Source organism: Ananas comosus, linkage group 2 (assembly GCF_001540865.1).
Source record: "Ananas comosus cultivar F153 linkage group 2, ASM154086v1, whole genome shotgun sequence".
Classification (NCBI taxonomy): domain Eukaryota; kingdom Viridiplantae; phylum Streptophyta; class Magnoliopsida; order Poales; family Bromeliaceae; genus Ananas; species Ananas comosus.
In genome coordinates this window covers 15,484,220-15,508,282 of record NC_033622.1, presented here as the reverse complement: position 1 = coordinate 15,508,282, position 24,063 = coordinate 15,484,220, and the positions used below count along the sequence as shown (strand labels likewise).

Here is a 24,063-nt window from a genome sequence, read left to right as displayed (position 1 = left end):
GATCAATTATATATATATATATATATATATATATATATATATATATATATATATATATTATATATATATATATATATAATATAATGTTATAATGAGCTAGAATACTCTTAAAGAACCATCCCCTTGGTGCTTTTGATTCTACCTTTTGGATCTACTCCTTGATCATAATAACTTTTGATTAAATACTATTCCAGCCTATCACTGCCTACCACCATCATCCAATCCTACAATCTCTCTACCCAATGGCTTAAAACTTAAAAGCATCAACCTTTTTGTGCTTTTGAGAGTATTCTAACTCAACTATATATATATATTATATCTATATATATATATATATTATATATAATTGAGTCAGATATACTTTTATGAGAATACAATCTCTCGGTGCTTCTAAGTTTCTAGCCTTTAAATTTACTCTTTGATTACAAATAGTCATTGAATCTAACACTATTCCACCTATCATTATCTACCACCACCAACCCCCACCTACTACCATTATCTCAACTCTATATCTTTCCATCCATTGGTGCTTTTGAGAGTTTTATAGCTCAACTCTCTCTCTCTCTCTCTCTCTCTCTCTCTCTCTCTCTCTCTCTCTATATATATATATATATATATATATTTGAGAGAAAAGTAGATTTGCTATCTGCTTTATTCATAGCAAATATAAATTGAGCTGTAGAAGTGAGGCAATGATCATGAAAAATAAAATGTCCCAACAAGAATAGACAAAAAAAAAGAACACAGTGGGCACTCTCAACAAAACCCTGTTAGAATGTAACCAATCAAGCTAAGACTGTCCACGCAAATTTCTTCCATTACTTTGCCAGCGATTTGACCCTATTGACCACTGCCAACGACTCATTGTTGATCCTTCTGAAAATTATATAGTTTTTTTTTTATGTCCATATAACTCACTAGCAAGCTACAAGCAAATATATTCTCATTGCCATTTCCCTATTACAATCTCCAGAAGTCGCCCTTTTCCAAACTTTACCAACATCTTCGTCGAGGGTCCATTTCATATCCCCTTCGCCAACTATCACCATAAAATATCTATTGAAAATACAATATGTGAAGATGTGATCAACCGTCTTAAAAGAAAATCCACAAAGCACACCAAAATAGTTCTCCATCCAACCTTTATTGGATAGATTGTCCGCGGTAGGGAATCTTTTCTTAAGTACAACCCAAAAAAAAGTTCGTACTTCCAATGATACTCTAAATCTCTATAGCTTTTCGTCATGGTGGATATAGAATTGACTATAAATTACCTCTTTGAATTCTATCGCCACCAAATTTTGTCATGTCTACTCTCCACATTGATGTTAGAATTTTTTTTTTTTAAGATTACGTATTACATTGAGTTCTATATTTGTTGCTGTCACCTCTTACAGAATCTTTCTCCACCTCGGGTAGGCACTTGCGGGTTCTCAGTGACTTTTGAGGCACATTAGTATAAATATCATGAAAGCTCGACTATAGCGCTTCGCACACCATTTATCGTTCCAAAAATTTATTAATTAGCTGTCTGTCAAAAAAACATTAAATTCGAAGTCCAGATTGGGCATGACCCCAAATGCAAAGGCTAAACTTCCAAACTCAAGGTAAGCACTTTTCACCCCATTTCAATACAATTTGTAACGGAAAAAAGAAATAGAAAATGAAAAAGAAGGTAATCTAGCTAGCTAGGGTCATTTAATTGGTATCTGAGTGCGCTTTGAGATCCAACTTGATTTTTTGCACTTTGCTAACCATCTTAAAACTAAAAGAGGAGACACACAAGGCCCACTCGGTCTATTCAAAACTCCAACTCAATGTATATATTGGCATTTTCTCCCCAATTAAGTTGCGTACTATTAAATACCGAATTAGCCACTAAATTAACAGAGCACTAGTGCTAATCTATCAAAAATTCATTATACAAGTAGAAATAATTGGTACAAGAAAGACCAACTTTACTATAACCACTATGGTTTCATCATAAAACACACAAATATATAACATCAGAGCCCTGAAAACAGACTTAATGGTATCAAATATATACAAAGTAGATTTAGAATGATCCTCACTCCCATTTGGTCCTAACTTTCCTGTTGTGCACAAAATCAAAGGTGAAAGCGAAGCTCCCATCCATTCTCTTGAACACATACCTCTCCACAAACACATAGCACCCAAACCTCTTCCACCCATTTAATCCCCCTCCAAATTCCTCCACCCTCTCCACCCTCTCTTCACCAGCATCAACCCACCCTTCCCTACTCTGCTCCAATCTCATCCTATTCCACACAGCTAAACTAAGCCCAAAACTCTCTCTCCTGGAAACATCATTTGCAAACCACACGAAACCATCAACATCTGCTACTTCAACTGCAGCTTCACCATTTACAGTAACTCTTTTGCTCTGCACGCTAGTATTCACCTCGACAACATTTGCGCAGTCGCCGTAGAAATTCCCCTTGGCATATATTTGCTCCCAAATTTGCTCCAGAGAAATCTCGTAGAACATGGCATTGCTCATTTGCTCCTTGAAGCTCCGATTTTCCTTGACGAAGAAGAAGGGGCAATACCACTTCCCGATGGTTGACTTCGGGGTGTCTTCTACCATGATCGGGAAGTCGAGATTGAGCGGACGCAACCTGAGGGCTATGTTGAGCCCGAGCGCGTCGCTTAAGCGGTAGTTCTCCGGTTGCATCGCGTAAACTCGCCAATACTTCCTCCTGAACAGCCGTGGCGCAAAACCATCGGGAGCTGTGGACTTTGCGGTGAACTCCCCCTTCTTCGGCACGATCTCCATTTGTTGGTAGATGTTTCTGTGATCAAAGGGACTCGGCTTCACGTCATTTATGCATCGGCAAAAGCAGCATGTGCTCATGTCCTCCTCTTTAGAGCACGTATAAATTTTCCTGGGAGAACAACATCACAAACACAAATGAAACATCCGATAATTAATACATACATGGATTCAGTTACAAATTCAATTATTTAAATTTAACCTCAATTCGATTAATATTCACTAGCATGACATTTTTCTAGGATTTGTCACACTATCGCAAAGACTTAATAATCATGCAAAATAGTTAAAACTCCGAAATTAAACGTCTAACTGAAGTTTAGGACTAAATTGTTAAATTTGAAAGTAAAATCGGTACATAAATTTACGTACCCTTTATCCTTCCCTTTTCCGCTGACGACGTAGTAGTGATTCGAAGACAAGGGCTTGTCAAGTACAGGGATGAAGAACACGACCGCGCTATAAGTTGTGTTCTCCCGCGCATGTTCCTCGTCGTATTGGACAGTGAGGATCCTATTCTGAGGGAAAGGCAGATCCCTCACCCTCGTTCCCTCACAAAGTCCCCAGCAACAAGCAGAGCCACCGCCGTCGGATCCTTCGTCTTTGCGCACCAGGTACCCGGAACTGGGACCTTCCAGAGGTGGCTGAAATGCAGTTTCGGGAAAAGCTTTGAATATGGAAAGTGGTTTTGTTGCATACATTTTGATTTCCCCTTTAATTTCTATACTTAGATTGATGTGTTAACATCTTTTTTTTCTGATAAGGAGAGCGAGCGTAAGGAGCTGCTTAGTTATTCGCTGTGTGGTTGCCCGGAAACAACTCATTTGGACATGATGACTTGGAATAATACGTTTGACCGTTGACTTTTTATAAAGATGCCATGTGGTGCTTTCTTTTATTTATATATATATATATATATAGAGAGAGAGAGAGAGAGAGAGAGAGAGAGAGAGAGAGAGTGTGAGGCTACTATACTATCGGAAGCACGGTGCCTTTCGTGCTTCTAGCTCGTTTTTGATGTTGCGACTTTCGAATCGTCGATCGGCAACGTTAAACTTGATCTAGAATGTTTGAAGTACCTAGAAAATAAATTTGATGATTTTACGATATCATTTGCCTAGTAAACGAAGGGGCTCAAAATCAACGGCTAAAAATAAAAATCTTATAAAATGTAATAATATGACATTAAAATTTAAATCAAAAATATTGATCTTGTTTTATATAGTATAAAAAATTTTCTATCAAAATTTCACGTGATTTGGATATTTCTACACCGTTAAACTTGCAAACGGCACACTACGATTATTGAAATTTGTTGATTTTAAGCACATTCGATCACTAGGTAAATAATATCGAAAAATAATAAAATTTATTTTCTAGGTACTCCAAATACTTTAGATCAAGTTTAACGGAGCACGATTCGAAAGTCGCAACATCGAAAACGAGCTGGAAGCACGGAAGGCTCCGTACTTCCGATAGCATAGTAGCCTCACTCTCTCTCTCTCTCTCTCTCTCTCTCTCTATATATATATATATATATATATATATGGATTAGTTGTCAACTATAAACTGATTGTTATTGGACAAACTTGGGCTACGAGCATAATGAATTTGACATTTCTAAATGCAACCGAGATTAAGTACTCTATTCCTTTTTTTTTTGGGCGGGGTTCACGCGGTTTCAGTTTTTCTTAATTGTTGTTTGTAATGGTCAAATTAATGAATATTATCTTATGACTATTTTGTATTTAAAAGAAAATTAAGATAAGATAAGATAATCCAATGTGCTACAGTAATTAGCATAGTTTGATAAATGTTATACGTTAAAGTGGGCCATCTCTACAAATATTGGGTCGATGATTCATGGCCCGGGTCAGAATGCGTCCAAGCCTTTTTGAATTCCGAGCTCGAAACAGCGAAACAATTCGAAGAATTTGAATTCCAAGCATATTTCGTTCCCTCGCTCATGCTCACGCGTTGTTTCCTTGTTCCCTCCGCTTCGAACGCTCTTCCTCTGCGAAACCCTAACCCTAGGAGGAAAAGGGCGAACGTGTAGCACAATGGAACCCGACGATCTCGAAGACGACGATTCTCCTCACCGATCCAAAGGTTTTGTTTCCCTCTCATCTTCTCCGTTTCCCCCAAATCGAGTTTTCTCCTCTCGTCTTTTCTCGTTCTCTTTGCAAATTTGAGTAGAGATCGTGTGCTTTGTTTGATGTAGCGCTTATTTTTGTTGTCCTTTTGAACCCGATGCAATAATTTTAGCTCAATTAGCAGCATTTTGCATTTTAAATTGTGAATTCGAAATGTGCCTGATGCTTCTGTGTTTTTTTTCTTTCAGTTTTTTAATCGACTTTTTTGAGCATAGATATGATGTTTCTCATTGTGTTTCCCAATTAAAATTGTGTCTTTTATAGATAGTGCGATTTGTCCAGTTCGAGGAATGGAATCTGTCATTGCCACAGTAAGCGGTTATCATGGCACTGAGAGGTTTAAGCTCATCAAGCTTATAGCGCAAGTCGGTGCTAATTACGTTGGGGCCATGTCGAGATCTACGACACATCTAGTACGTTTGATTAATGTCCTTGAAGTGCGATTAGATGACATATTTTAATTGCTGATTTCATCATTTGATTGAGAACCTGTATGTTGGAATGAATTGTAATAGAGGCTCTTTTTATGCGTGCATAGGTGTGTTGGCAATTTGAAGGAAAGAAGTATAACATAGCAAGGAGAATCGGAGCTCATATAGTAAGTCACCGTTGGCTTGAGGATTGCTTGAAAGAAGGGAAGCGGATTTCAGAGGGTCCTTATGCCAAGAAGAGGTAATTGTCTTCGATCGATTCAACTAAACAAGAACAAAAACTTCATGCAGAATTGCTTTCTGGTGCATTTACATTTCATTTTATTGATTGCGTAAACTTTATTGAACTCATGGTGCAAAGAGATTACTAGGATGATAATAAGAATTAGCCGCAAAGAAATTACTTGGCTGAACTATATGATGTATGGATTTGTATTTCAAAATTTGAATTACACAGGGAGAAATGTTGCATGCATGGTATGGAATGTTTTAATGATGGTCAACTTAAAAGTTCTATATACAGAAATATGGTTCTTTACATGTTTGAAATTCCTTTTTTTCTTCTTGTTCACAGCGGGAAGGAAGCAGGACCAATATCATGGGAGCTGCCTATTTTTCCGGACACTCATCAAAAGAAAAGATGCATTGTAAACAGAGAGTGGGATGCCTTTCCTGCTTTTTCTAGTTCTCCAGATTGCTTAAAAGAGGGCAAAGTTGATGCAACAAGGCCTGAAAATGGGTGTTTGAAATGGTCTGATTCCCATTTATTAAAAGAAGTAAGATTAATAGCTCCTATTTCTCATTGTTGTTTACGCAGGCATGCTCTGCTTGTATTTGTGCATGGCTTGAAATCATGCTGTATTATGTTTAAATTGTGATAAAAACTTTTTCGAGCACATTTTCTTTTCTGCAAGTGACAACTCATAACATAGGCAAGAACAATCATAATAGCATGTGATTTTGCGTGATGTATACTCAACTACAGTGATATTTGTAGTTCTGAAGTGAAAGCATCATTGGTTATGTTGTACAGAGCACACAAAAAACATTCTATTATTTGTACTTTCTTTGTGGGGGTTTACTTAAATTAAAGATTGTCACCTGTCTACAAATACAAAGTAGCATATATGTGGTTCATGACCTAATGCTATCTAAATATTTCCTTTTTTTGCCTTGTATTTGTAGTTGAGCTGTCAATGAGCGATTTCGCACAATGTAAATCAATAATTTATGTATATTGACAGAAATTCTCCATGTAAATGGCACTTGTTACACCATGTAGGCATGTACTTCATTAGATTTCACTTGAACTCTATATCTGTCAGGGTACTCAGAGCCTGTTGTTGGAGAATGCTTGTCGAAACAAATTTTAAGCACTGCATACTCTGTCCAGGCTCAGCTCAGGCCCTTGTGCTACTGAAGGGATGATAATGTGTGCGGTCGCCCCTCAAGCAATTCTGTTATTGCCTGATCAAGCCGGTCCTGTTCATTAGATTTGTATGCTAAAGGCCATAAATGGATTTTTATGCTATCAAAATAGTCATCATTGTAAACGCTAGGGTTTAACCTCAGAATGTCAACATAATAGTTTGCCGATGTGTCCCTTTGTCATGTAGTTTTTAATCCGCATTTTCTAGATGAGTGAAATGCACATATGTACATCTTCCTATGCACTAACATTGGTGTTGCAAGGTCTTTTTATTTTACAGGTTATATCATGAAAAGTGAATTGCTCATGTTGAATTTATTGTACAAAATGCTTTTTAGCCCTGAATAAAATTTCTGTTTCGATCTAATCAACGTTATTTTCTAGCTGTGCGAGTGGCCAGGGGGGTCTTCTTTATGTTCATCAGGGAAGAAGAGGAATTTGTCAAATGTCGTTCGGAATGATGCTGGTGGAGAATCAGCTAGGAGAAGCCGTCGCCTGATGAAGAAGACCATAGATGACCATAATAAGCATTCTCTGATAGTAAGCTCTGATGAACTTGAAATAGTATATCCTAAATCTGTTAATTTACACACGTCGAGAAGTACATCTTCATCGTCATCTCAACCAGTAAATTTGGCAACAAAGTCTGATAATGAGGAAAGGGGGACACAAGTAATTGAACAGGTTGAGAAGAGATTTCTGAGAAAGAGCCCTATATGGGGTGACTCAGAGAGTTCAAAGAGTTTGGTATTTGATGCATCATCCCCACATGAAACAAATTTACAGAATGATCACTGTAAACATAGTGGGGAAAGTAGTTCTTGTGACTTCGTAGTGGATAATGATGGTGCAAGCGAAGAAGGAGGTGAACTAGATGAATCAGCTATCATGCAAAGACAAGCAGAGCTCTCATGTGTTATATGCTGGACAGATTACTCTTCGACAAGGGGTGTCTTAGCCTGTGGGCACCGATTCTGTTACTCTTGCATTCTAGGATGGGCCGATTGCTTGGTATGTAATCTATCATTGTATTTAACTTTGCAATTTTTGCACTAGTTAGTTTATACTTTATACAACTTTTTCCTCGATCCAGATTGGCCTATGCAAGTTCTTCCATTTTTCTTTCTTTTTTCTATTCACTTTCTCCACTTCACCAAGAAAACCTCACATTTAAATGATTGTCGTTTCTCTTAGATTAAGCAAGTAAAATCTCTCTCGTAATATGTGGATTGATCAACAATTGTATAGTTAAGTTTCTTTACATTTACAATCCTGTTATTTCCCCTGCCATATTTTTTGAACATGTTGCCTTAAAATTTAATACCGAATATTTCAGGCTTCTAGAGGTAAGATCTCAACATGCCCTCTTTGCAAAGCCACTTTCAATAAAATTAGTAAGATGGATGAGGCTGGTTCTCTGGATCAAAAGATTTATTCACAGACCATTCCTTGTAGTTCTTCAAACATTGATATATTCATGCTAGCTGGGAAAGAAAACGACAATTTCAGAACCTGGGTAAGCTACATTTATTTTCATATTTTCCTCCTTACAGTGTCCAAATAACGCATCTTTTATACAGATCTTATTGTATGTGACATGGCTAACTAAAAGTTTTTTATGTGGAATTTCCGAAGTCTGCAGATTCTGTTTGTTATGAATGCCACAATCGCGAGCCTGAGGATCTTCTAGTAAGCTGCCATATTTGCCAGTCGCAATGGGTGCATTCCTGCTGTCTAGACCCTCCGTTGGTTCCGTGGACGTGCATTCACTGCCGCGATCTCCGAATGCTGTATCAACGTTTCCGCTAGCTTGGAGATTTGTGCATCTAATTCGATAAATTCCTGTCCTAGGCTGCAGGTGTGTGTTGAAACTTCTAACACCTGACAGCTGCTGATATGGGGTTGAAAATATGAAGAACGAAATGGATGAAAAACGTAAATACTTCGACTTACTGTTTTTGTTGACGTTTCTGACGCAACGGGGAAAAGGGTGGTCATGCAATTACTTCCAGGGTGTCTGTCAAAATTACAAGGTGTATTTTCCAAATCTTTCAGCCCATGTGAACTGTAACCTGCTACTCGTGGAAAACTCGTACAATTTCACAATCAAATGTGATGATGTTTTGTATGTTTGCAATTATTTGGTGGCTTTACTACGCAATCTTAATGGTCAGTGAGAATAATCGCAAATTTGAAGGACATTGTGGTTAACTAATTGATGATAAAAAGATACATGGTTTTTTGAATTCATTTTTTCGTATTCATTGAAGTTCAACTTCTCCATGCTAAAAATGTAACCCACATTTAGCAACTGGATCAAACTTGCATATGAACCCCATGTGCTATCCATGTGCTATCTCATATATGTACACGGTGATAGCGATATTTAACTGTCACACTATAAGGATATTCCTTTTCTTACAAACCAAACTGATTTAATTGTTACTAAATTTAATTAGATTTAACAAATTTAATCTAATTTTGATAAAGATGGTTCTTTTAACCGAACAGTCTTGTTAGATTGAAATACCAATCACATCTTCTGAAGCGTTTTAATTCTCATTTTATCTTCACTTGGCATGTAGATAAAAAAAATTAATAATTTGCGAATTTTGGTTTTCCGTAACCAACATAAATACGTCAATTCAAATGGAATCAGGTCATAAGCAAAAGTTTTAAATTCAGTGACACAGTACAATCAAACACATTTCTCACTGTTCGCGTTTTTTTGTTTTTTGTTTTTTTTTTTTGAATTCTACCGAGCATGTTTCGTTTAGACCAAGTTAATGATCAACATCTACACTTAATTCCCATCCAAAAAGAAAGAAACACAAAAGAAATCGAAGAAATAAGCAAAAATTAAGACAATAGAGCTTATACTACTACTATATATAAAACACGTACGTAAATACGAGGATTTACATCAATCATCGCACCACGCATGCATGATGCATGCAACTACGTACTACACCAACAAAGAGAAAAGACACCTAATTTATTTTTCGAAAAAGAAAGAAAAAAAAAAAAACTAATTGACCCACACTCCAAATATAATTGAAATTCTCTCTCCATGAACCATCCATGCATACAGATTAATCAAACTAAGCATGATATAAGGATCCCATCTCACACGAGCGCTTCACCGCCCTGCCATCGAAGCTGCCCGATACCGGAGCAAATCGCGGGCGTCGGATGGCAATGAAGAGACACACGAGCAGCAAAACCAGCAGCAAGAGAAGAGCGGCGAGTCCCAGCGCTGTCGCGATCGACACGAGCTTTTCTCTCCTCGGGCGCACGTAGTTGAAGTACTTGCTCGGAATCGCATTTCTCGATCTGTCGGGAACTTCGAGCGAGGCCGGTATGCTGCTGTGCGGTGGCAGAGCCGCTGCCACCGCCACCGCCGCCGCAGCTGCCGCCACCAGGCCCTGAAAAAGGGCTGTCGCAAGTGCGTGGCGATACGACAGCGGCGGTAGCAGTGCCATTTGTAGGAGATGATGGATATTGAGAGGAGCTCTGTATAAGGTGGCAGTGGTGTCAACGTGAAGAGGAACGTAGAGCGTGTAATGTGTAAAATTTATAAGCAGGTCTCTCTCTCTCTCTCTCTCTCTCTCTCTCTATATATGCTTAACTTAGCTAATTAATTGAGCTTTTAAAGCTAATAAACCACCCACTATCAAAGGAGGATATTATTGCATGCACCTGTTGTAGTTTTACAGCGTGTACCACAAATCTAAAAATGCACTATTAATGTCTGAAAATCATAATTTAATCTTTAAAATTCAATTTACTGGATACATATTTGTATATGCATCTAGTATAGTAGGTACGTGGGATAGTATGAAACATAAATTTGAGATTGTTTGATACCTAATTTGGTAACAGGTTTTTTTAAAAAACTTAATTATGACTTGTTCAAATAGATCCTTCAGACATTATAGATTCTTTGTATTAGATAAAATCTTTTTTTTTCCTTAATAATTGAACATAAAATATTGGGTGGGTTCTACTAATTGATACATCCGGTGCAGGTAACATTAATGAGTTTATATATTTTTTTTTTAAAAAAAAAGTGAAGTGGAGGCCACATCAGAGCCCAATTAATGCCTCTTCTTGATCACGAAGTGGTTGGTCTCATGCACTAAAAAATTTTGCCAAAGTAGCAATTTCAAGAATTGAATCAATTCTATAAAAAGAGCTTTTCTTAATGCCAACTCTTTCCCTATTGGTCCACTGGGGCCTTGTTGGTTTGGGTGTTTTTGGTTTACCACGTGGCTGCATGGCAGTGGACAGCTGCAATTAATGTGCTAATTTTAGAAGAAACTCTGCTACTTCTCTTTAACTTCCTCCCCTTCAATAAATGCACGTTCACGCTTTCAATTTGACTATGATAATTTGAAAGAAAATTGGATGAAGATAAATTCATTAAATATGGTTATCATTCATCGAGCGAATTTGATCAGATATTTACAGTAAATATAATCCATCTCTAATAAATACTTATCGGATCTGGTCAGGTTCTCAAAATAAAATTCTAAGAAAATTTGAGTCGAGTTCGGAGCTACTATTTCTCCGGTTGATCCGACCCGCCCGGCACGAAGTTTACACATTCGCCCGAACCGATTCGCTTAAATGAGCAACACTTCAAGTTAGGTGTTGGAAATTCGGTACTCGCTGGTACTGAATTTTGAAAATCCACAACCCAGATTTTCTTTTCTTCCTGCAAGAATGATAATATGTTATCTGTTTCATTTATTTTTTTAAAAAAATAAATATTAATAAAAATATAAAATAATTAGACTTCGAATTTATGACCTAGAGTTTCAACCATCTAGCTAGCTAGTCGTTCGCATCTTGTGCTAGGGACAGTCAGTGACTCAATGATTTGTTCATGCAACTACCTTATTCTTTTTTCTAAAAAATGAAGTAGATTGTTCTTTGTTTTTTTTTCACTAATCAAAATGCTTCCTTGCATCAAATAATTCTCATCTACCAATTACTTCAAGATCCCAAATAAAATGTTCAATCATTCAAACAGACCATTTTCGTACGAAGTAGTTCACCATCAAATGTTCACAAATTTTATTTTGCACCAAATGAAGCTCAAATTAAGTAGAATTATAACTTGTGAGCTCACGGGGATTGATTTTGAGCTTGAATTGTTCTATTTAAAATGAGTTTGGTATGTGGGTTTAATTTTAGTGTTTAAAATGAATGGAGATACGAGTTCATGCGGTATATATATTTTTTATTTTTTTAATTTATCTATACACCCGGTAGTATTTTCAAACAAAAAATTCGATACGTTTCTTATTCAAAGTAATAAGTCCATGCTCATTCCTACGGACACGGACAAAATTTTTTGTTTTTTTAAAAAAAGGGTCAGCGTATTTTGTGTTCGTCATTTATGATCAATTTTGGTGTTATATAATTTACCTGATGCAAAGTTATTCAAACCATAAGATGCTGTTCTAGAAAACGACAAATTAAACCAAAACAAACAACAAAAGGAATAATGTTGTAGTTGACTTGTAACACAAACCCATATGATTAAAGTTGTAATTAATCAAATAAATATTTGTTTACGGCTTATGTCATTGTTATTTCCTCAAATTCCGCATCATATGAATGGAATCTTTTGAGCGATAAGGACCATGAACAGCTAATAACAACCCTCTAAATATGACAGCTGCAATACTTTAACAACCCTATAAATATGACAGGTGCAATACTTTAGTTTTAGCACTACTTACAACTGCTAGAGTGAGTCAAAGATTAAACTCTGTTTTAGAGCAAAAGAAGAGAAGAGATGGGCTTTGAGGATCAGAAGAATGATCAGCTCCAGATTCCGAAGATCAGATTCGAAGGTTTGGATCTGAGCCAGGCCGGGTCGCCTCGCTGGGACTCCGCACGGTCTCACGTGATCGCGGCTTTACAAACTTACGGGTGTTTCGATGCCGTCTACGGCGTGACCGCCCCGGAGCTCAAGGGGATGCTCTTCGGCCGGCCCGTACTGGACCTCTTCGAGCTCGGTCTGCAGGAGAAGCTCCAGAACACTTCCGACAAGCCCTTTCTCGGCTACATTGGGAATTCGCTCCCGAATGTATTCCCCTACCAATACGAGAGCCTCCGTGTGGTCGACGCGCACAACCTAGAGAGCGTCGAGAAGTTCGCCCGCCTTCTTTGGCCCGGAGGAAATCCCAACTTCTGGTACCAATGCTTCGCCCCTCGAAAATAAGCTCTTGGTATGCATATATGTTACAATATACCGCGACTATATTCAATCTTTTTCTTTTCTCATTGGCTAGCAATGCGGCTTGGACGGTCGGTAAGCACATGCGAGAGCTGGAGCAAATGGTCGAGAAGATGATCCTCGAGAGCATGGGCCTGGAGAAGTACTTTGTACGGCAAGTAGAATCGCTGGAATACGGTCTCCGACTTACTGAGTACGGGATACCGTCCGATCAGGAAAACAAACTCGCAATGCGTTCTCATGTGGACCCGAACATGGTAACCGTTATTTGCCAACACCAAGTAGGAGGACTCGAAGTTCTGAGCAAAGACGGAGACTGGATCACAGTGGAGCCTTCGCTGGACGCATTCACGGTCGTGACCGGTGAAGCATTTGGAGTAAGTTCTATCACTCATCAATTCAAAATGTGTCGTAATTCAGATAATAATGTCTCATCGACGTTCATAATCGATCGTTCTGCATGCATGCTAGGTCCTAACAAATGGAAGGTTGGAACCGTGCCGCCATCGCGTGAAAATAACTAGTAACGAGAGCGGTAAGAGGTACTCTGCTCTGTTTAGTTCGCGACCCAAGGACGGGGTCGTGGTACATCCTGCAGAAGAGCTGATAGATGAAGCGCATCCGCAACAATACAGGCCTTGCAACTATAACGAGTACTTGCGATATGTGGCCACTACGAAGGAAGAGAAGAGCATGAAGGCCTTTTGCGGAGTCGCAAAAGAGGAAACTAGGGCATGATTATCTCGATTTAGCAGGTGTTGTTGCGGTTGCCCGTCGTACTTTTCAATCGCAATTTAGTTTTCTCGTTTTGTTCTGTTTGCTTTGATCATCGCTGAAGCTGTCGATTCTCATGCTTGTGCGACCTGTTCTATGTAATAACATTGTATAGTAGTCCGGCTTCTGTAATTTTATGTGTTTTATATAAATATATAATAAATTTAAAAATTATGCTCTTGATCTAAGATTTTCCCTCCCCCTCCCTCCCCCAGCCGCTAGCGCCGCCCGAAGCGGCGGCGGCTNGGCGCCGCCCGAAGTGGCGGCGGCGGCGGCTGCGACATACGAATTTTTTTTGGGGGTTTGACGATGAAAGATGGATTGACAAGTTATCCGCTTCATTAATTTTTTTTCTAAATAAATTTAATTAAAACTATAAAATAATTAGACTTTTCATTGAAGAATTTGAGTATCAATCATCAAATTCTTAACTAATTACGCCTAACTAATTAAAGTGGCGGTCGGTCGGTCGGTAACAAGGTGTGAGCAGATTTTAGTATTTTTTTAGTCTCACCTGCTCCCACCGCCCTGGCGTTGTTATGGCGCAATAGTTTACTCCATAATCGCACTCTCTCTCCCTATCTCTTTAATCAGAGAGGTCGGCAACGACCTTGCAGAAACTACGATGGGGAGGCCCTCCGACTCCCAGGAGGCGCAGGTCCCGAGGATCGACTTCCGGGGCCTGGAGCTGGCCCGGCCTAGCTCGCCCGAGTGGGCCGCGGCCCGGTCCGAGGCTGCGGCGGCGCTGCGGCGCCTCGGGTGCTTCGAGGCGGTGTACGGCGGAGTGGGCGCGGATCTTAAGGGGCCGCTCATGGCCCGGGCTGCTCCGGAGCTCTTCGCGCTCCCGCTCGGGGCGAAGACCCGCAACGCCTCCGACCACCCCTTCCTCGGCTACATCGGCAACATCCCCGGCATGGCCTACGAGAGCCTCCGCGTCGCCGACGCCCCCGACCTCCACAGCGTCGACAAGTTCGCGCGACTCCTCTGGCCCCAAGGAAACCCTAGCTTCTGGTACGCCCCCGAACAAGTAATTCCTAGTTTTTTTTTTTTTTCTTTTTTTTTTCTTTTTTGGGGCCTTGATTATTGTTAGATTAGATTTGGAAAACTAATTGGGTGGTTTAGTAGGAGCATTTTTTCCTTGTGGCTCTGGAGATCTAATTGGCCGCACAAGTATTAAATTGACTTGCTAATTAAACTGGGCAGCAACATAGTGTGGACGTATGCTAAGCGCATGCAGGAGTTGGAACAGATGGTCGAGAGGATGATCCTGGAGAGTCTGGGTCTTGAAAAGTACTTCCAGTCTCACATAGAATCTCTGGAGTATGCGGTTCGGCTTTCCGAGTACGGGGTACCACTGGATCGGGAAACCAAGATCGCAATGCAATCTCACGTAGACCCCAACATGATCACCATAATTGCCCAGCACGAAGTGGGAGGACTCGAAGTGCAGGCTGAGGACGGAAGCTGGATTGCCGTAGAGCCCTCCCCGGACTCGTTCGTCGTCATGACCGGCGAAGCATTTGCAGTAAGAACCTCGCCGTTTTCCCAAGGGTTACTTCAGTTTTACTTTTAACCAATCGGCTACAACAAGATTGTTGATCTTGTTTGAAGGTCCGGACAAACGGGAGGTTGCCACCATGCCGTCATCGCGTGAGGATCACCGGTGAAAAGAAAAGATACTCTGCTCTTTTCAGTTCGCGGCCAAAGGATGGTTGCGTCGTCCAGGTCCCAGAAGAGCTGGTTGACGACGAGCACCCCCTGCTTTACAAGCCTTGCGACTACAATGAGTACATCAAATTCCGCTTCTCCGAGGAAGGAAAGAAAGTGAAAGACACACTGGCGTCCTTCTGCGGAGCAAAGAAAGAGGAAATTGCTGCCTGATCATCTCAGTTCGGCAGGTTCCTTCATCTTGTGTTGGATGTTCTGTTTTAAGTCATTGACCTTGTGATTTCATCAGTGCTTTCCTGATGAGGTTAATAAGATTGAGAGTTCAGTCGTGTGGTACGATATTGCGATGAACATGGAATCTGTGTGCAGCTCCATCATATGTAATAGCAAACTACGTTTCACTTAAAGAGCCAAAGATTCTAGTTATTGCTCTGTCAATGGGTACTGGGATTTCTTATTTTATATATATATATATATATATATATATATATATATATATATATATCTTCATTAATTTGCAGTTATGGTTGGTAATGGCGTCCGCTGGTTCTTTGCTGGCATCTAGTACTTGGGCATTGAATCTCTAAATTTTATGTATATGTTGTTGTAATGGCTTTATATATAGTGCTGGGGACATTGCAACAAACTATGCAAGTACTTGTACAGTGGCATTGCAAGTAATCATACAAAGGAGTGAATCACATTTTGTTTTCCCCTTAAGTAAACAAGAGCAAAATTGCATGTGAGGAATAATTGCCTAATAGTGTGAGCAGCAGTTGACAGCATAAGGAAGTAGGCGAATCGACTAACGGATTTAAAGAGGCAAAAGCTGAATTTCATTCAGTTAAGTAGCTCAAATAATCATCCCACAATGCGATAGTAGGCTGCATTACTACTAATTTGTTGACTATGGCACTACTAATGGTGGCAACTGAATACAACAGAACTACTCAAAAATTCGTAAATCGAGTTAGAGGAAACTAACAGAGATTACTTGAGAAATGTGCAGGCCAAGAATAAGAAAACATAAGATACCAAAGAGGTAAGGAGCTCAAGAGTCCAAGTTGGCGGCAAAATAGCTGTTGGAACCACCGGAACAAGTATTGAACCAACAATCCAGCCGACAACAAGTGCGCCGAATCTGTAAAATCAGATAGCAATATATTAACAACTAGACATAACTAAGCAATTCAGTAGTCCTGCTATTTACTATTCTTGCTTACCCAGTTAATGATGCTCTGACAACATTCTTCATCTTGTCGTTAAGGAAGTAGATACATGACAAGAGTGAAAGAGCAACCTGCAAAAATAGCCTTCATGATCATTGAAAATAAATCTCAAGTACAAGACACTGCAATTTGTGATACATATGAAACCTACAATCTGTCAATTGTAATCATCATTTAATACTTGAACTATTATCTGAAACTGAACCAGTTATTCAGGTAAGAAGACTTGATAATATTCTCAGGCAAAATAACTAAGTTTATGTGAAACTAGAAACGCACACGCTCTGTACTAAAATGAGATTTCCAAGTTATTGGACAGTAACAAATCCTTTAGCACCAAACATAACCTATCATACTGTGATATATATATATATATATATATATATATATATATATATATATATATAGATCGTAAGGTAAATGATATCGAAAAATTATAAAATTTGATTTTTAGAAGTTTTAAATGCTCTAGATAATGTTTAACGATATGGATCNATATATGGTACCGGGAGTCGGGTACTATAGTCTTATTTTCGATCTTAGGGTGTTCAAATCAATGATCCACACCGTTAAAACTGATCTAGGATATTTATAGTTTTTAAAAATAAAATTTTATATTTTTTTGACATAGTTTATTTTATGATCAAACCATTTCAAAATTGTCAATTTTCAATGGCTACTGTGGCGAGTTTGGAGTTTAATGGTGTAGAAGAATTTAAATTTCTTCAAATTTTGATAGAAAATACTTTAAACTATCTAGATTAAGGTTAACATTCTTGATATTGAATTTAAAATTTCTATACTCAAATTTTAAAGATTATTCAATTTCCACCGTCCATTTTAATATAATTTATTTACTAAGTAAAAGATGTCGAAAAAATTAAAATTTTATTTCTAAAAACTTCATATACTCTAGATTATATTTAACAGTGTGGATCGTTAATTTGAACACCCTAAGATCGAAAACAAGACGATAGTACCGGAGTTCCGGTACTATAGATAGTGTAGTAGTCTAATTCTATATATATATATATATATATATATATATATATGAGACTACTATAGATATAGTACCGGAAGACGATAGTACCGGAGCTCCGGTACTATAGATAGTGTAGTAGCCTATATATATATATATATATATATATATATATATATATATAGCTTCGGTACTATAGAGTCTTCGATCTTAGGGTGTTCAAATCAACGATCCACACCGTTAAATGTGATATAGGGTATATGAAGTTCTTAAGAATAAATTTTTAATTTTTTTCGACATCATTTACTTAGTAAGTAAATCATATCAAAATGAATGATGAAAATTAAACAATCTTTAAAATTTAAGGATAGGACTTTTGAATTCAAAATCAAAGATGCTGACCTTGATTTAGATAGTTTAAAATATTTTTATCAAAATTTAAATAAATTCCGATTCTTCCATATCGTTAAACTACAAACTCGTCATAGTAGCCACTGAAAATTGATAATTTTAAAATAATTTAATCATAAAGTAAATTATATCAAAAAAATATAAACTTTTATTCCTAAAACTTCAAATATCCTAGATTAATTTTAACGGTATGGATCGTTGATTTGAACACCCTAAAATTGAAAACAAGACTATAGTAACGGAGTCCCGGTACTATAAATATTATAGGAGTCTCTCTCTCTCTCTCTCTCTCTCTCTCTCTCTCTATATATATATATATATATAGTGTTGATAATATATGGAAAAAGTAGTTTGCGAAAATAAAATACAACAAATGATATTATAACTAGCAAGTTGACTCTTAAAACTCATAGACCAGCAAAATATTAAATATTCACTCTTTGAAAACATGTTTAAGCAGTCAGAGAAAGCACAACAAACGTAGTTGAAAGCTACTAATTTCGAAAAAGAGACAAATTAAGCATTTATCATATCTTTTTACCAGCAGGCTTGCTCCTTGTAATATTTATTTCCGGTTATTATAGATCAAATAGTTGCAAGTAAAAAAGCATTAGACGTGTATCCTCTGAGCAAGTAAAAACTGTTCCCTAATGTCCAAAAGGCACAAGTGGAAAATTAAAGCATACTTGAAAAGCAGGTCCAGTCTCAGCAGAATTGATTATACTCCATCCTCCCATGAAAGCGAAAAGGAACAACCGTCTTAAAGCAACATCCGCTGGCGGTATCTCAAAATAGCTGAGCAATGTCTGCACCCATGATGGCGATTCCTCAACTTTCTTTTTCAATCTGCTTTTAAGATTGATTTTGGATTTTTTCCGCTCCCTGAAGCTCTTCATAAGTATCTTCTCATACGCAGCTTCAATAGATTCCATACTTGCCTCGTGCGCTGCATACTGTTCTAGAAGAAAATTCCGTGCCCCTCGGATTTCCTCCTCAGAAGCATCACGGGTAACACCAAGCCGCTTGTAAGGATCCCAAACATTCATTCGTGAAAATTTTGGAGCATTCTCTACAGAGAATTTTTAATATCATGATACAATATAATTGAACAGAAAAATATACAGCAAACAAATACTAGAAATTAAGCAACTCATTCTCACAGAATTACAACAGAGGGAAGAAAAATAGAAAACAAAGGGGTCTCAAGAACACAAATCATTCTCATAACACTTAGCCATATAATTATAACAGAAACTATGCCTGCAATCTCACAAACGATTGCAACTTTTTGACATGATAACTTCATCTCTTGGTATACAAATATAATGTACTTCATCTCAACTTCGTAAATATATCCATCTTGAACAAATACTAGTTTAAAATCTATAGTCTTTTGACATTTGCATTAGTATTGTGGGGGGTTAAAGTGGCCAGAGATATAAGTATTAAAGCAACTAATAAATTCATTTTTCATTAAAAAAAATAAGGTACTTAAATAAGCATCTGATACTGCTCCATGAAGTGTAAGACACGTATCACATCCAATTATATAGCATGCTTTGTCAACAAATTAATCATGTCTACAATTAATCATGTATGTAACCATGTCTATAATCGATAAACAGATATAAATCCGAACGTGTTTAACATACACCACAAACAATACCAATTACTCGCCACATTCAATCCCTAGTCAAGAAATTAAAAAAAAAAAAACTAAAAGAAGGCAAATTACTCATTGCTAGAATACAAGAATCAACCATAACTTGATATTTTCTTACTTATGCAAACAAAATTTGAAAAAATCGAAATCTCACCATAATTATAGCCGCCGCCACCTATTGAAAGGTCCATCGTGCATCTAGGGCTTCGAAACCCCACAAAAGACACCCTCCTCGCCTCCTTTTGATACCTATAACAAGAATCACCGCACCGAAACCGAATAAATTCAATAATTCTTGGTACGAACAAATTAAAAACGAGAAAAAGAGCAAAAACAAAGCCAAATCGAAGCGAAAGAGGGGGATCATCGGGTACGTTCTCGGGCGGTGAAATGGCGGGGAGTAGGAGCTCGGGGGATTGGAGACGAAGAGCGCGTTCATCTTCAAGGAGGATGAAACCCTAGGATGATCGGGGAAGGGGGAGAGGTGGTGGTGGCCGAGGGGACGGAGGGGGAGGGTTTCGGCCCCGCGCGGATAAGAACGGAGCTCGCCCGCGTGACCAACCCCCTCGAGTCGTGAACTAATGCGTGTTTGGTTTTTAATATCGGTTCGGGTCGAGTCAAGTAGAGGCGGCGGGTCCAAAGCATCCGATATTAGGCCTATAGGGCCGTATCATGTAATAAGCCTCTAACCTTTTACATCTAAGTAGATTTGGACCGACCAATACAGCCCATTCCGCCCAATACACAACATCAGCCCAAATTATTTTTCATCACATTTCTCACCGCACGCAGCGCGCTCAACAAGGAGTCCTAAATGCACCTTCCCGCAAATGCCTGCAGGGCTAATGAGCTAAAAGATTAGGCAATTTTAATTTGACTTGTAACAGGCATCGACTCAACTAGTCTTTTTCCGTCTGGCCGTATAGCTCCAAACACATGATTTCTTGTGCGAATTTTCGCTTAAAAAAGATTTCCTTTGATAATAAGAAACCACAAAGTGTTTACATTATGAAGTCTCATTGGCCAAATTACTAGCCATTATGTCAAAGTTCATGGGCATATAATTCCAATCCATCAATTATCTATCAGTAGAGCCAGGATTGCCATTGTCCACGCCACCTAAGCTCTTCGATTTACATTCCCTTCTCTTGCTTCCAAAATTTTCTTCCTCTTTTAGTTGCTAAGTGTCTGTCAACGACTTTAATTAGAAAACAAAAGTTTGAAAATATTGACCAAATTTTTTCAACCCTAGAAGTAGTGGGTCTGATGGTTATACTCCTTTTTCAATCTACTTAAAATATTGAGTAAAAAACCAAATTGACTAAGATGATAAAAAGACTAGAGAAGTTAACTGAGTGGCTTTCAATGACTTAAGATCTTGCAAGACAAAATTTACACATGCGCGCATATACTCTTAGAGTTTTGTTTGAGGTTAGACCAGAAGTTGCGACGGACATATTCTTCAAAGTTACAATTTAAATTTCGATTACATTGCTACCACGAATTTTGATTGGTCCACCAAGGTTATGAGGATGAGATTTTTTAAAAAATAATAGTTTATTAGTACGTTCTTCATCCGAAGAACTCTCTTTTTAATATAACTATATTCCTAGCTCTTTATCAGTAATATCGTCTGCTTATTGGATGTAATAATCCGCAACATGCAATAATGAATAATTCCCCCCAAATAAAACTTACTTGAGAAGTACCATGAGATCCAAATTATTATTATTATTATTATTTAAAGAAAAACAAAGAAAGGAAAAAAAGAATTAAAAGAAATAGAAGGGTGGTACTTAATTCGTGTTTATCACATCCCACTGCCTCTCGAGCAATGATTCCACTTTAGAATCAACTTACAACCCAGCAAGGAAATTCTCAAGCTATTATAACACATAATCACCACAAGATAAGAAGTAAAAAACCTTTCATGGCGATGCAAAGTTACCAAACATCGCGAGCTTAATCACTTCAATTCACAATTAAATTCGAACAATAGGCTAACACATGCATATATGGAAATTGAAAAGCTCGAAAATTAGCCCATATATAGATTGCCTACACATGTACGTAAGCATACATATGAATCAAAATGGTTCTCCCTTTTGGCCTAACGAATCGACGAGCTTAAGATTTTTCGCTATGAGCTTCTGAGCTCTCTTGCTTCTGATCTCGACTCTCATGCTCTCCGTCTTGTCCATCTTGTTGTATGGCTTCTTCGCCTTCAAAAGCTTCAGCTTCGATTTGAGTCCGTCAACGAATCTTTCGAGTTGGCCCATCACCACCATATTTGGTACGTAAATTCCTAGTGAATTTGATTAACACGCATAGTTTGATTAGCATAAAATCATAGAAATCAAAGATACAAGAATATGCAGATGAAGAGAGAAATTAAGAGAGAAGCAAACCTGATGGGAAAGGGGATAAAAGAGTTTGGTGTTAGGTTTGCTATATATATAAATGTCTAGGTGTAGTATTACTTTGTTGAAGTACCATGTAGAGGTATGTGTGGATGCGCGAATATTCTATTCAGTACATTATTTTAGATAACGAACACCACCAAATATTGATATCCACAAGCATAAAAACAAATTCCTAAATTGTCATTATAAACAAAATTGTTTATAATACATAAATTATTATAAAATAATTTATTCTAATACCTAAATTAACATAGCAAATGTTCCTACATGGCTAGCGTTTATAATAAATGCAATATTTGGTACACCCACTTTCACACCATTTAGGCATTTAGCACATGGTGCACACCGCGGGTCCAACCGTTGTGCGTGGAAAGTAACATTGTTGAGTCGAGAAGGCATTGGACATTACGATAAAATTCGTCACAAAAATTTACAAATTCGTCTTGATACATATATAGCTTTTAAGTCTACAAAAGCTTTTAACGGTTTAAACTAGTGTAAAGTATCATTTTGTGAGGAAAAGTTATGCTGATAACCCAAAGCGACCCTTTGTCAAAGTAATTGGCCTGCCAAAATGTTAAGTTTTAGTGTAATTGTAATTCATTATAATAATCTTCTCGATGATTTTGCACTGCATCAGAGTAGAAACCATGCATAGAAAGTTTATATTTTTGCATTCATTTGTCCCTAAATTTGCCCTTCAAATTGTATACATAAGAATATATATATATATATATATATATATATATATATATATATATATATATATATGTCATAAAGGGACGACTCAGGAGCACGAATCGAACTCAAGTATTCCTTAAACAACCACCTCCATACTATTAGAAACCGTCTTATTATATTTTCTTAAAGTAATTAATGATTCAGTAGAGAATCAACAACGATTTAATCTTAACAATCAACTATCTAGCTAGCTATAAAGTTGCTAGAGATATGAAATTTATGTGGTGTCAATAGAGAGAGAATAAGAATGGAGAGTTGTCATAATTGGAGTAGTTGATACATAGCTTGTAAAATAAATGCCCTTTATGCCTTTGTTGTCACCACCCATTAGAGTGCCAATAATAACAAGATAAGCACACGTGGGTACCACACTAAACCAGTATAACTAATTCACAGGTACTTGCTTAGAAAAAAATAGCGTGACGTACTTACGTGTGGTCGCTGCTTCCGCAAGAATTTATGGCGCAAGAAAGAGTGCATTTTCTTTCTGGCACTCGATGTTGAAAAAAGCCAGCAATCTAGAAGATTTGTTGGTTTTATTTTATTGAAGCTTATCATCAGATGAAAAGCAATTTATTACTTACCCGAAAGCATTTTAACATGGAAAAAGGATCCGGATCAATTAAAAGACCCAACAATCCAAAAATTTGCACCATTTCAATTTTCGCTGAACAAAAAAAAAAAAAGTGACCGCGAATTCGCAGATAGTCACTTCAGCTTTAGGTCAGAAAATACAGGACTCTGTTTAGAAATATGGAGAGATTATAGTCGACACGGTGTGTCGTTTTTTTTAATTTGTATCAGATTGCGTATATCTTAGAATCGATTATAATATACTTTTTATATAACGTACTAATTGTTATTGTCCCACATCAAATAAAAAATAATTTAGAGTAAAAATATATAAGGCTTCACACCCTAATAATAATAACTGAGTTTAAATATTTTTGAACTGTAGTTTGGATTCAACGGTACATATGCTTTCGTCCCGAATTTGTTTTTCTTAGTACCACTGGATGACCCTCCAATCCCAAACGGATGCACTTGCAAACCGGTTGGGGAACAAAATAAAAAATAGAATGAAGTTTGAGGACAATTGCTGCAATTAACCAAAAAAA

The 24,063-nt window shown here is 37.7% G+C and overlaps 5 protein-coding genes across 5 annotated transcripts; 3 read left to right on the top strand and 2 right to left on the bottom strand.

Moving 5' to 3' along the window:
* LOC109706615 lies at positions 1,998-3,549 on the bottom strand. Its single transcript, XM_020227559.1, has 2 exons — positions 3,167-3,549; positions 1,998-2,906 (listed from the first exon to the last, which is right to left on the bottom strand). Exons 1-2 carry the CDS (start codon positions 3,493-3,495, stop codon positions 2,069-2,071), a joined length of 1,167 nt encoding a protein of 388 aa, XP_020083148.1. The 5' UTR covers positions 3,496-3,549; the 3' UTR covers positions 1,998-2,068.
* LOC109706644 lies at positions 4,740-8,910 on the top strand. The gene is made up of 7 exons (XM_020227584.1): positions 4,740-4,903; positions 5,212-5,360; positions 5,486-5,619; positions 5,953-6,154; positions 7,192-7,818; positions 8,144-8,323; positions 8,443-8,910. Exons 1-7 carry the CDS (start codon positions 4,855-4,857, stop codon positions 8,614-8,616), a joined length of 1,515 nt encoding a protein of 504 aa, XP_020083173.1. The 5' UTR covers positions 4,740-4,854; the 3' UTR covers positions 8,617-8,910.
* LOC109726143 (probable 2-oxoglutarate-dependent dioxygenase AOP1) lies at positions 12,396-14,005 on the top strand. The gene is made up of 3 exons (XM_020255588.1): positions 12,396-13,014; positions 13,113-13,434; positions 13,529-14,005. Exons 1-3 carry the CDS (start codon positions 12,614-12,616, stop codon positions 13,793-13,795), a joined length of 990 nt encoding a protein of 329 aa, XP_020111177.1. The 5' UTR covers positions 12,396-12,613; the 3' UTR covers positions 13,796-14,005.
* On the top strand, positions 14,315-15,937 carry LOC109704624 (probable 2-oxoglutarate-dependent dioxygenase AOP1). The gene is made up of 3 exons (XM_020225388.1): positions 14,315-14,842; positions 15,035-15,356; positions 15,443-15,937. The coding sequence occupies exons 1-3, from the start codon at positions 14,457-14,459 to the stop codon at positions 15,710-15,712; spliced, it is 978 nt and encodes a 325-aa protein (XP_020080977.1). The 5' UTR covers positions 14,315-14,456; the 3' UTR covers positions 15,713-15,937.
* Positions 16,306-22,069, bottom strand: LOC109728157 (protein CHAPERONE-LIKE PROTEIN OF POR1, chloroplastic). The gene is made up of 6 exons (XM_020258508.1): positions 21,892-22,069; positions 20,156-20,438; positions 19,936-20,030; positions 18,805-19,187; positions 16,723-16,799; positions 16,306-16,640 (listed from the first exon to the last, which is right to left on the bottom strand). The coding sequence occupies exons 1-6, from the start codon at positions 22,067-22,069 to the stop codon at positions 16,490-16,492; spliced, it is 1,167 nt and encodes a 388-aa protein (XP_020114097.1). The 3' UTR covers positions 16,306-16,489.